The sequence below is a fragment of the Octopus sinensis genome, unplaced genomic scaffold, assembly GCF_006345805.1.
Source record: "Octopus sinensis unplaced genomic scaffold, ASM634580v1 Contig15557, whole genome shotgun sequence".
Lineage (NCBI taxonomy): Eukaryota > Metazoa > Mollusca > Cephalopoda > Octopoda > Octopodidae > Octopus > Octopus sinensis.
The window spans coordinates 1-13,312 of NW_021833792.1; the positions used below are offsets into that span (position 1 = coordinate 1).

General features: G+C 40.2%; 1 protein-coding gene across 1 annotated transcript in view; it reads right to left on the reverse strand.

The window, feature by feature from the left end:
* Positions 1-8,397: 8,397 nt before the first annotated feature.
* The window catches only part of LOC115230431 (neutral amino acid transporter A-like), a gene marked incomplete at its 3' end in the record, with an annotated part of 33,798 nt that continues 28,883 nt past the window's right edge, over positions 8,398-13,312 (reverse strand). The window contains exon 5 of the mRNA XM_029800625.1: positions 8,398-8,532. Within this exon, the coding sequence (XP_029656485.1) occupies positions 8,398-8,532 (135 nt within the window). The remainder of the gene's footprint in view (positions 8,533-13,312) is intronic.

The window sequence follows — 13,312 nt, forward strand, 5'->3', positions numbered from 1 at the left end:
TGCCAAAAGTATAAAAATTGGTCAGTTGAACAATGAAAATGAGTTATTTTCAGATGAAATGCAGGTGTCATAATTTTGTGCATTTTGCAGACATAAGAGATGCCCTCCTAAGCAAAGTGATAATCCTTGCTACATTATTCCAAGTGTTTAAAAATGCTCCAAAAGTTATGGTGTGGGGAGCTATTTGTGCTGGTGGAAGATGCAGAGTGTGGTTTATGCCTTAAGGTGCAACTATCAAGGGAACTAATTACCTTGAAATTCTGCAAACAAATAATCCTGCCATTTATGGAGATCAAGCAGTGTACACACTTCCAGCATGATGGGGCACCATGCTACCAGATGAGCAGTAAAGCAGTGGCTAAGCAATTCAGGGTAAGAGATCTTGGGTCCATGATCAGGACACTGCCTAGATCTCAACCCAATAGAGTTGGGTTATTCTGAAACAGAAAGTAGCTGCTTGTAATCCAACATCACTATTGGAGATGAAAAATTCCCTCCAAAAAAGTCTGGACTATGGAGGTAAAAAAGAGGTGTTATTTACAAACAGGAAAAAATATAGGAAAATTTGTTGTTGAAGTTATAGGAAAGATAAGTTAACCTCTTTTCTCTGTTTTTAATTAACATATTTTTCATTGATTTTGAATGATAACTAAGATTATTAAAGTCTCTTAGATTTATATTGGGCTGATGATATGGTTCATATTTACCAGTTATAAGATTAAAGTTAAAATCCAATAGAATTGAAAAATATTTTTTGAGATTTTGGGAAACATAATTTAATGAAACAGCAGTGGTAAATCAAAGAGAGAGACAGTGAGGCAGAGAGAGAGGGGTCAGAGTTAGGTGGTCAGGCAGTAAATACAACACGAGGAGGAAGAATATTCTTAGGGATTTTGTGTAACATAAATTAATGAAACAGGGACTTTGGGAAACATAATTTAATGAAAATAAACATAATAATTAAATAAACATACGTATTGTAACTAATAATTATCAAGAAACTATATATAAATTAATATTTTAACAATAATAATCAAACACAATACAATTCATAAAATGTTCTTTGATAAGATAAGTAACGTATTTATATAACAATATCATTTAATTTTGAATTGTATTGTGTTTGATTATTATTGTTAAGATTTAACTTAGCTGTTTATTAAATAAATAAATTCATTAATAAATAATTTAATTTAATATAAATTAAATTATAGCATTTTAGTTTTCACTTAATGTATATTTTGTATTTTAGACCCAGGAAGACCTGAGATGAGGTGGTGAAGCATGACCTTCGAACATTGGGCCTCACCGAGGTAACGACTAGTGACCAGGACCTTTGGAAATATGCTGTGCTTGAAAAAACTCGGCAAGCTCAAGTGAGACCATAACCTTGTGGCCTATGCCAGAGGTGTAACCAGTCCACTTATGCGTACCTTTCCTTCACTGGACACTAAACTCTGCTTGCGAAGACCTGTTGAGGCAAGTGAAATCGAAATTGAAATCAAATTCAAGGACTGGCATCCATGCTAGTGGAGCACTAAGAGTACCACTTGGGCGTGATCGTTGCCAGAGTAGCTGACTGGCTTCCATGCTGGTGGCACGTAAAAAGTACCATTCGAGTGTGATCGTTACCTGCATCGTTTTACTGACACTTGTGCTGGTGGCATGCGGAAAAACATTCAAGTGAGGTCATTGCCAGTGTCACTGGACTGGCTGCTGTGCAGGTAGCACATAAATAGCACCATTTGAGCGTGGCGGTTGCCTGTACCGCCTTACTGGCCCTCATGCCGGTGGCACATAAAAGCACAGAGTGGTTGGCATTAGGAAGGGCATCCAGCTGTAGAAACTCTGCCAGATCAGATTGGAGTCTGGTGCAGCCACCTGGTTTGTCAGAACCCAGTCAAATCGTCCAACCCATGCTAGCATGGAAAGCGGACATTAAACAATGATGATATATACTTATTTTGTTTTAAATATTTTAATTTTCTAGTAATGATATATTGTTTGTTATTTTTTCTTATATAAGTTAAAATTTATTTTCATAGATATAATAAATATTTATACCTATTTATTCTAGTTTTATTTATACCAGAATATATTTAAGATATTTCGTGTTTGTATTTTATGATATATTACTGTATTTTGTTTGATTTTCATTGTAAAATTATGTATTTTTATATTTATTTATATTTTCTTACAAGATTATATACGTACATTTATATATTTAATTATTTTATTGTTTTTATCTTGGACCTGAAAAGTGACTATATTTAAATTGAATTGATTTTACTGTTATCAGTTTGAAAATATAGCCACGAAAATGGGTAGATAAGGTAATTGAGGTAGTCAGAGTATGCGACAGAATACTTGAGATTAGATTAGTGGTTCATCATGGATTAGCAACCATTATATCGGCCTATGTCCCCCAGCCAGGGCTACCCGATGGACAGAAAAAGCGATTCTATAACACCCTACTGCAGACTACCTCGTTGACGAAGGACAGGGACCTTTTCTTTGTGGCTGGTAACTTCAATGGGCATGTTGGACAACATGCTGGGGGCTTCCACGGCGTACATGGAGGCTACGGTTATGGTCCCCGCAACGAGGAGGGAACCAGGCTGCTGGAGTTCTGTGATGCGAATGATCTTATGGTTTGCAACACTAACTTCAGGAAACCTACCAGCCACCTAGTCACCTACTGATTGGGCCGACATACTAGCCAAATTGACTACATCCTTGCCAGAAAAAGGGAAAGATGGCTGCTTATAAATGCCAAAACTTTCCCAGGCAAAGAATGTACCCCACAACACAGACTGGTAGTGAGTGACTTTAGGATCAGGACTAAGAGGACGACCAACATGGCGAAGAAGGGTCTGGAGACTTAAAGAACCTGCAAATGGACAGAGATTTAGAGACATATTACTTGAAGCCTTTGATGAAATAGAAGGGGTTATAGCTTCACATGGGGTAGAAGACAACTGGAGGTTTCTAAGAGCCACTGACCAGATCTGTGGTTAGTGCAAAGTCCCCTCAAGAACCAAAATAACATGTTGGTGGAACAATATTGTTGATAGAGCTATTAGACAAAAGAAACAGGCTTGGAAGGACTGGAAGAACGGTGGTAGCAGGGAAGTGTATCAGACTGCCAGAAGGGAAGCGAGGAGGCAGGTGTATTTAGCCAGAGGGGAAGCAGATAAGAAAAAATTTGTCAATGTTCTGCACCGTAAGGATGAAAGACTTGAGGTATTTCGTGTTGCAAGACAGTGTGTGAGAGAGAATCGTGATGTGGTAGGAGAGAAATGTGTTCGCATGGATGATGGTTCACTTGCGCTAAATGAGGATGCAAAGAGAGTGGTTTGGAGACACCACTATGAAAGGTTGCTGAATAAAGAAAATGCATGGGATAAAGAGAGTCTAGGCAATTAGAAGCATGAAGACAGGGAAAGCCCCAGGCCCATCAGGAATTATTGCAGAGATGCTCATAATATCTGGCAGTGTCGGCTACAGCCTAGTCACCCGTATGGTTAACCAGGTGATACATGAAGGAGTCATACCCAATGACTGGTGTAGCAGCATAATAGTTAACTGCTACAAAGGTAAAGGTGACACCCTATATATAAATAATTACAGAGGTATCAAGCTGCTGGATCAGATAATGAAGGTTACGGAAAGGGTCATAGCCCAACTTATTAGGGAGAGAGTCAACTTGGATGAGACACAGTTTGGTTTCAGACCAGGGAAAAGCACCACTGATGCCATATTTCTGGTAAGACAGCTGCAGGAGAAATACCTAGCCAAAGATAAGCCCCTGTGCCTGGCTTTCATTGACATGGAGAAAGCCTTTGACAGGGTCCCCCAATCCCTTATCTGGTGGTCAATGAGGAAACTAGGGATAGATGAATGGTTAGTGAGAGCTGTGCAAGCCATGTACAGGGACGCTGTAAGTAAGGTAAGGGTTGGCAACGAGTACATTGAAGAATTCAAGGTAGAGGTTGGGTTCCACCAGGGTTCAGTCCTCAGCCCCCTCCTATTTATCATAGTTCTCCAGGCAATAACGGAGGAATTCCAGTCAGGATGCCCCTGGGAGCTCCTCTATGCTCATGACCTTGCCCTAATTGTTGAGTCGCTATCAGAACTAGAGGAGAAGTTTCAAGTGTGGAAATAAGGATTAGAATCGAAGGGCCTTAGAATCAACCTAGCTAAAACCAAAGTCCTAATAAGTAGGAAGGCAGCCAAACCACAAATCCCTTCAAGTAGATGGCCCTGCTCAATCTGTAGTAGAGGTGTAGGTAGAAACTCTATAAGATGTACCCAGTGTAAGCTATGGACACACAAGAGGTGCAGAAATATCAAAGGAAGGCTAGCTAGGAAGATAGTTTTTGTATGTGGCAGATGCTTGGGAGCAATAAACACTGAAAATACACAGAGACCAACTTCCGCTACATTCCAGGGAGAAAAACTAGAAGTAGTTGATAGCTTCCGTTATCTAGGCGACCAAATAAGTAGCGGGGGAGGGTGCACTGAAAGTGTAGCTGCTAGAATAAGAATAGCTTGGACAAAGTTCAGAGAGCTCTTATCTCTGCTGGTTACAAAAGGCCTCTTGCTCAGAGTAAAAGGTAGACTGTATGATGCATGTGTACGAACAGCCATGCTACACGGCAGAGAAACATGGGCTGTGACTGCTGAGGATATGTGTAAGCTCGCAAGGAATGAAGCCAGTATGATCCGATGGATGTGTAATGTCAGTGTGCATGCTCAACAGAGTGTAAGTACCTTGAGAGAAAAGTTGGACCTAAGAAGCATTAGATGTGGTGTGCAAGAGAGACGACTGCGTTGGTGAGAATGGATGAGGATAGCTGTGTGAAAAAGTGCCACACCCTAGCCGTTGAGGGAACCTGTGGAAGAGGTAGATCCAGGAAGACCTGGGATGAAGTGATGAAGCACGACCTTTGAACATTAGGCCTCATCAAGGAAATGACAAGCGACCAAGACCTTTGCAAATATGCTGTGCTCGAGAAGACCCGGCAAGTCAGATGAAACCATAATCCGTGGCCTATGCCAGGAGCATAACCGGCCCGCTTATGCATAGCTTTTCCTTCTTTGGTCACTAAACTTTGCTTGCGAAGACCTCTTGTGGCAAGTGTAATCAAAATCAAATCATTTCGATGACTGGCATCTGTGCTAGCAGGGTGCTAAGAGCACCATATGAGTGTGATCGTTGACAGAGAGGCTATTCGAGTATGATCGTTACCAGCGACGCCTTACTGGCACTTATGCCTGTGCTAGTAGGGAGCCAAGAACACCATCTGAGCATGATCGTTGTGATCGTTGCCAGAGCAGCCAACTGGCTTCCGTACCCAGGGCACGTAAAAGGGCACCATTTGAGCATGATCGTTACCAACGTCGCTTCACTGGCACCTGTGTCGGTGGCACGTGTAAAAGATTCGAGCGAGGTCATTGCCAGTACCGCCTGACTGGCCCCCGTGCAGGTGGCACGTAAAAAGCACCCACTACACTCTCGGCGTGGTTGGTGTTAGGAAGGGCATTCAGCTGTAGATTTGAAGACAGAATATTTCCGAAGATTGAGGTTGGTGTTGCGTTCAAAAATGACTGGATGGAATAAAATCCAAGCAGTTAATATGTGGGTGATAGCATCACGTCAGTATGGAGTGGGAATTATAAAATGGCAAAAGAGAAATGAAGAAAATGACTATCAAGACTAGAAAAATGTTGACAGTACATGGAACCTTCTACCCTAAGAGTGACACTGATAGGCTGTACTTGTCCAGAAGAAAGGGTGAGAGAGGTTTGATCAGTTGCCAGAACTGTATCCAAGTAGAGGAAAACAGCCTCGGGTGGTATATAAAAAATGCCGTGGAGCAACTGTTGAAACACATGAAGAAGGCTGGCGTCATCAAAACTGACAATTGTGTAATTAAAGAAAAATTTAAACAAGAAATGAACAAAAAGAAAGAAAAAGCATGGAAGGAAAAGAAAACATATGGTCAGTTTGCAAGAGATGTGAATGCCAAGACAAATACAGAGGACCAGTGGCTGTGCATGAGGAAGAGTGACCTGAAGATAGAGACAGAAACACTCATATGTGTATCTCAAGAACAAGTGTTAAGGACCAATTATATGAATGCAGAAGTGACAACACTACCAGCAGCGGCAAATGCAGAATGTGTGGTGAGAAGAGTGAAACAGTATGGCACATTGTTAGCGAATGCCCAAAATTGGCACGACATGAATATAAACGACGCCATAATAATGTGGCAAAAATGATCCATTGGGAGCTCTGTGGAAATCATGGCCTACAGAGAGCAAATACGTGGTATGAGAAAACCCCAGAAGGAGTCACCAAAAATGAGAATTGCAAAATACTGTGGGATGTAATGGTCTAGTGCGATCACAGGAAACCAGACATTGTTGTAGTGAACAAAAAAGAAGAACATGTATAATAATCGACATTGCATGCCTTGGTGACAACAGGATCAATATGAAAGAGAAAGAAAAAATAAACAACTGTGATGATTTAAAGTGGGAAAAAAGAAGGTTGTAGTCACTGAAGAGAGTAGACATGATACCAATATTAATTAGTGCACTTGGAAGTATCAGCACTCAACTACCAACATAAAAGATGGGTGCAAGTGTGAAGGTAGAACACCTACAAAAATCAGCATTGCTAGGAACTGCAAGAATTCTTCACGGGGTTCTTGAAGCATGACCAGTAAACAAGTGTCACCTTAGTCTGCTGGCTGTGAACAGCTGACACTTTCCCTCATACCCAGCAAAATGAGTTTTCATATAATAGTAGTAATAATCATAATGAACAAATTATGGTTACAAAATGTTTGACAAGATTATCTCACACTTTCTCTACATGGATGATCAGAAATTGTATTCAAAAGATGACAAAGATCTGAAAGGGCCACTAGTAACAGCAAAAATATTCATTGATGACACCAATGTGGAATTTGGTCTTGACAAGTGTGCAAAAGCTTTGTTCAAATGAGGTAAACTGACAGCTAATACTACAACCCAACTTGATCAAGAAAACTTTTATAAGTATTTTATAAGTATTTTGGAATACACAAAGTTGAAGGGATTCAACACAGATCAATGAAAGAGAAGATCAGGAAAGAGTATCATAGACGTGTCAGAACAGTCCTGAATACTGAGCTGAACTCTCAGAATAGAATTGTAACTATAAACTCCCTGGCAGTACCAGTTGTCCAGTATAGCCTTAATGTCATGAATTGGAATCTGAGTGACCTCCAGTATATGAACATAAAGACCAAGAAACTACAGACACTAAACAGGATGCACCACCCAAAATCAGATGTCCACAGGCTCTATCTCCCACAAAAGGAAGGCGGTAGAGCCTTAATCCAGCTTGAAATGTCCTATAAAACAACCACAATAGGACACCAAGTGTACATCTAAAGTCGGTAGACTGAATGATACAGCTGGTAAGACAACATGAACAGAGTATGAAACTTCACTCAATTTCAAAGGAGGCATATAAATTAAATTATTTCAGAAATTGAAGAGATATTTGTTATAGCTACCATTCTATTTACTTTTAATATAAACTTTATTACAGCTGAATTCAGCAGAAATATTGTTGAAGCAATGGAACAGCCAACTTGAACATAATTACTGATAGTGAATAGGAAATTAATTATAAAATTATCTGGCTTCATAGTACAGTGATTTATTCTTGTACACCCCTTGATGATGATGTACCTTGTCACTACCATCAATCTTCTTTCCAGCAACTACTACTCTTATATAATGTAGGGTAGCCATGTATCTCCTCTGTAGTAAGACATCTGTGCCTATACTTCTATCAGTCTTAGCCGCTCAATACTACACTTCCACTCAGTCGAGGAATCTTGTCTTGCAAGTTAGTTGATGACATCACTCATACCAGAGCCATGAAAAAAGCATCTAGAATACTCTATAAAGTGGTTGGCATCAGGAGGGGGCATTCAGCCATAGAAACCATGCCAAAACAGACATTGGAATTCAACGCGGTCCTCCAGCCTGTTGGATTCTATCAAACTGTCCAACCCATGCCAGCATGGAAAGTGGATGTATGATGATGATGTCATAAGAGGTGACAAAAAGGGCTAGCATCAGGAAGGGCATCTGACTGCAAATGTCTCAAAAAGTCCTATCCAACTCATGTCATGATAAAGATGTCATAATGATGATGATGAGTATAAAAAATTGATTATTAACATCATATGACTTCCCAGAGAACTAATTTTAAAATATAGTAATCGCGGGTTGATAAAAATGAAGGAAATAGAATATCTGAGATTTGGTATATTTTGTACCAACACAGTTGGGGATATGTTTTTAATAAATTAGAAAGCTGGCAGTACTTACAAAAGCCATTCCAAGGCATAAAGCATGGCAACAGGTTTTGGATTAATATTCATAGAAGTCAGCAATAATATTAGAGTGACAATACTCGAGCTTGGTACACCAGGTAGAGCCATTGTAACTATGGCTGTAAGAACTCTATTGAAATAAATGAAAATAGTTTCAAATTAGTCTATATAATAATCAGTTAGTATGGAGTGTATGTGTTCAATTTTATTATTGTTTATCTGTGAAAATTCACAAAGTTAAAATGTGACAACAGGTAGAAAAGATTTTAAGTAAAGAAAGACTGGACAATCATAAATATAAAGTTGATATCTTTTTAAATTGGTTCAGCATCATAGATTTTGGGATAGAATTGAATAAGCTGACCTGATATTTGACTTCTCTTTTATCTTTTTTTTACTTGTTTCAGTTATTAGACTGCAGCCATTAGTCAAATAAATCATCCCCAGTATTTTTTCTTAAACCTAGTACTTATTCTATCAGTCTATTTGCTGAACTGCTAAGTTACAGGGACATAAACACACCAACACTGGTTGTCAAGTGGTGGTGGGAATAAACACAGAAACAAAGACACACACACACATATACATACAACAGGCTTCTTTTAGTTTCTGTCTACAAGGCTTCGGTCAGCCTGTGGTTATAGTAGAAGACATTAGCCCAATGTGCCATGCAGTGGGACTGAACCCAGAACTATGTGTTTGGGAAGCAAACTTCTTACCACATAATCATGCATGCACTTATACTTCTTTTATTCATCCTACAAGGATGAAAGACAAACTTGAACCACCAAAACTAAAACTCAAAGCATAAAGGGTTGTCGCTAGATACCACAAGACATTTTACTTGGCCCACTTCCACTTCAACTACCCACTGCAGACAAGTGGTTGGAGTAAGGATGTATTGTAGTGCTTCCTATCATGACTCAACCTTAGTATTATGAGCTAACAAAGCACCTATTAAAACACTTTTGATACCAATTCCTCTGAGACTGCCCTTGGTTCTATGATGTAAACTTCATATTTTAAAGTGATCTACGTTAAAACCTTCCAATTTCATATTAATTCATGTTCCAAACACAAACTTAATAATAACACCGTTGTTTCCTATTATTCTTCATTATTTTTACAATTAACTGAAACTAAGGCAGTGTATTTCAATAGAAATGTGGTAACAAAAAGGTTAGTTTTACAGTGCTACCACTTCTTAAATTACATTCAATGGAATACCTTGCCACTTCTCTCAGTAGCCCAGTTCATTCATATTGCTTCCTACCTCCTAGACTCTGCACAAAATCTTATGTACACCTCTTCTTTCCCAGAACACTACCCTCTAGAATTCCTTCCCTGCTTCTGCTTCTCCTGAAGTCATCAACTTGCAGTATTTTATGGGAATATTTCCTTCCACCAAACTCTCATAATCTGTAGCTATCAGTATAATCTTACATTATAAATAAAATCTTAATACAAAGTTGGGTCATTGTTGATCTGCTATAATTCCAATGATGAAACATGTACCGAGGCGTGAAAGTGTACTGGTTATAAGGAATTGAAGGTTGAGTCTCAAACATTTTTTTCATCTTGTAGTTAACACAGGAAATATAATAAAAGAAGGAAAGAGTGAAAAAGAAGAGAGAAGAGGAGAAAGATGCAAAGGAATAAAGGAGTGAATAATTGCACAAAGTATATTTGAGGGAATTCTCTTTTCAGTTGCCCAAATAGATTTTTCTTAACTCAATAATTCTTTCTACTGTATGTAGAAGACCAAAAGTTTTGGAGGATGGGTCTAGTCAATTACAACGAGCCCAATGCTCAGTTGTAATTAATTTATACTATTTATAAGTAGAAAGACTTATGCTAACAGTTCTGGAAGACGGAAAGAAACTATATTGTGAGAATTCACCCACAGGGCAAAACATCCAAAAATGTTTTATAGGCCTTGAAAGAATGAAAGGCAAAGTTGACCTCAGTTAGCTGCTGCTGCTATAAGTAATAATGATGATGATGATGATGATGTTGGTGATGATGATGATGATGATGAGGAAGATGATGGTGATGATGATGATGATGAGGATGATGATGGTGATGATGATAATAATAATAATAGGACTGCTTGTGAAAACCTCACAAGTCCACAACTAGAGTATGTGCCCTTTCCACTTTATCTACAGGCACATGCTTAGAGTAGGCCCATTCACTTGGGCCATTCTTGCAACATTCAGCCACCTTTTAACAAAATTGCTGGGGGTGGGGGGCAGAACTTCCCTCTCCATCCTCACTTTCTTTTTCAAGTGAAACTCAAAAACGTTGATGAGGCCAAAAATGAAAGTATCTATCTTCAACTCTTTCAATCTGGTCCACCAAATAACCTCTTTCGCTAAGGCTACCAGGCAAAGAAAAACAGCCTGCCCTTCCTGGCCAAAGGAAGGTGGTGGGACTATCTTTACAATGGACTCAGCCAACAGCCAGATCTGTTCTACACACAACAGCAGGTATTTGACACAAACCCACAAATCAGAAATCACTGGACAAAAGCAAACAGAACAGGTTTGTTGCTCTGTGCGCATCTCAGGCAAGCCTGGCTGACTGCACTTGCGCGCCTGTAGAGTCTATCCTGAACAGGTAGTTCCCCCTGGTAGCACTGCCAGGCCAAGGATTACTGGAAATTATCCATAGGCCCCAGCCTGAAAATCTTCCAGAACAGAGCAGCCAACTCATTTTTGTTGACACCAAGAGTCTCCCCAAGAATGTCATTGCATTTAACTACCACTAACCCTCTACAGAAAGTTGTAGTGGAATTTGTCCTACTGGCAGAGGAGTGTGAGCAATTGACGACGTGCCAGGTGCCCTGTCTTGGTCTACGTATGATCCAGGATTGCAGTTCAGTCAAAAAGACAAGCTGTGGGAAATCACATCTGACAAATGGCGACCACCCCTGCTCATCGACTAGGAAACACCAGAGATGTTGCAGCCTCAGTACATGTTTGTGCATCATAGCCACAGCATACCCAACCCTCCATTTAATAGGTGCTGACAGTAAATGGAGCACCTGACCAGTGCAATGCGTCACTTCCAAAGAAAGCAGAAAAGTAGGTGCTCCAGTTTGGTCAGACTCAAAGTAGGACAGGCCACAAAGGGGAGGTGGTAGATGATGGATGCAATGTAAGCATTCGCCACCTCTGCCAGCTTCATTATGTCTATGTGTTACATGAAGTGGAGGTTGTCATAGATGGATCTGCTTGGGATGGCACATGTTTGTACATGACTAATCAGTTCCTCGATGACAAGTGCCAATCTCTTCACTAGCCCCATGGCCGAAATTTTGGAGTCTGTGTTCAGCAGTGTTATGGGCTGAAAATTTTCTATTTGACTCCCTTGTTTGGATCCTTTCTCAGCAGTGCCATTGCTCCTCAGCTCACAAAACTAAGAATTCTCCCGTTCTGCTGCCAGAAGTTGCCAGACAAGTCTGGTATATAATAGTAAAGCTTGTAGGGTAGACCATTCAAACAAGGCAATTTTCTCCCCATGCAGCCCATCATTGCATCCCATATTTTTGAAGCTGTTATCAGCATTTTGAAATGCCTCATTCTACCTGCCAAGAGTCATGGCATGCCATGCCATCGCGGTAGAAGTCCATCCTGTGTTCTGGCATTCATCCCAAGCAGTTGGGCGAAGTGCCACTGAAATACCACACACATCTGCTCAAGCTCAAATACCGTGCACCCACTTTGGTCCAACAAAATCTGAATTGTGGCTTTGTTGTCACATTGAGTTTCTGCCATTTGGGCCCATCAAGCAGCTTTACTTCCCTTGTTTCTTAGAGTACATGCCTTAGCTCTGACAATGCATTCTTCATGCTTAGTGTTGAAAAATTGGTTGAAGACAAATCTTGCTGCCAGCACATTGGTTTCAATGCCTCTCCTAAGTTCCTAACCAGCTTGCCCTCTATTCTATTTTTCCCTATCGCTAGTATCATGCTAGACCTAATCAATTTTGTTCTAATTGCTCTTTTCAGGGCGTACCACCATTTGTTATTGAAGATTGACCCCCATTAACACCTGCTTAACTAACTCGCAAATTTGTAGTCTGTGTAGCTGATGATTTTAAAAAGTGAACAACTTATATTATTCTTACCTACTGGCCTACAGAAAATTCTATCTAGATACAACCTGTATGACCTGATGCAGTTAGACCAGGTCACACTGGCACATTTGGGAAATCCAGCCAGTATCTGTTAAACAGTCGAAAACGTCTGAGCAGGTTTGCGAGGCTTTTGTACCCACCTCTTCTATCCGCAAGCCCCATATGGTCCAAATGTGGCTCTAAGACAGTGTTCCAGTCACCCATAAGCACTAAAGGACGAGACATTCCCAGGCAAACTTTTAGGCACCTGAAGAAGCCCAGTTGCCCAGCCTCTGTTGGAACATAGACAGCCACTAGCATGAAGGCACCCCTGTGTCACTACTGTTCACATCCATGACCACCAACTTACCTTCTGGGTCCAGGAAAATAGTCCTTATCTCGAGATCCAGGCCTCTCTGGAACAACACTGCAGTTCCACCTCCCATTCCCAGCTGACATGGAGATAAATATATTTTGTATCCACTGAAAATGGGCATGAACATTTGTCAGTCAAAGAGTCTGGTTTCACTGATGGCTGCCACATCAACACTTAGTGACCTGAGGTTGTCGAATAGATGACCCTATTTCCAAGGCAACCCCAGGCCATGTGCATTTATACTACCTATCATAAGTGAGGTTATGTTGTATAGAAGCAGAAAAGGCTACTTACTGTGATTTTGTTGGTGAATTGGGGACGGTTATTCTATCCCCATAGTTATTTGTAGTTGTTTCAACAAGCAGTTCATTGTTCAGTCTTTTGTTTATGTCTTTCCCAAAGGCCCCAACTCCTT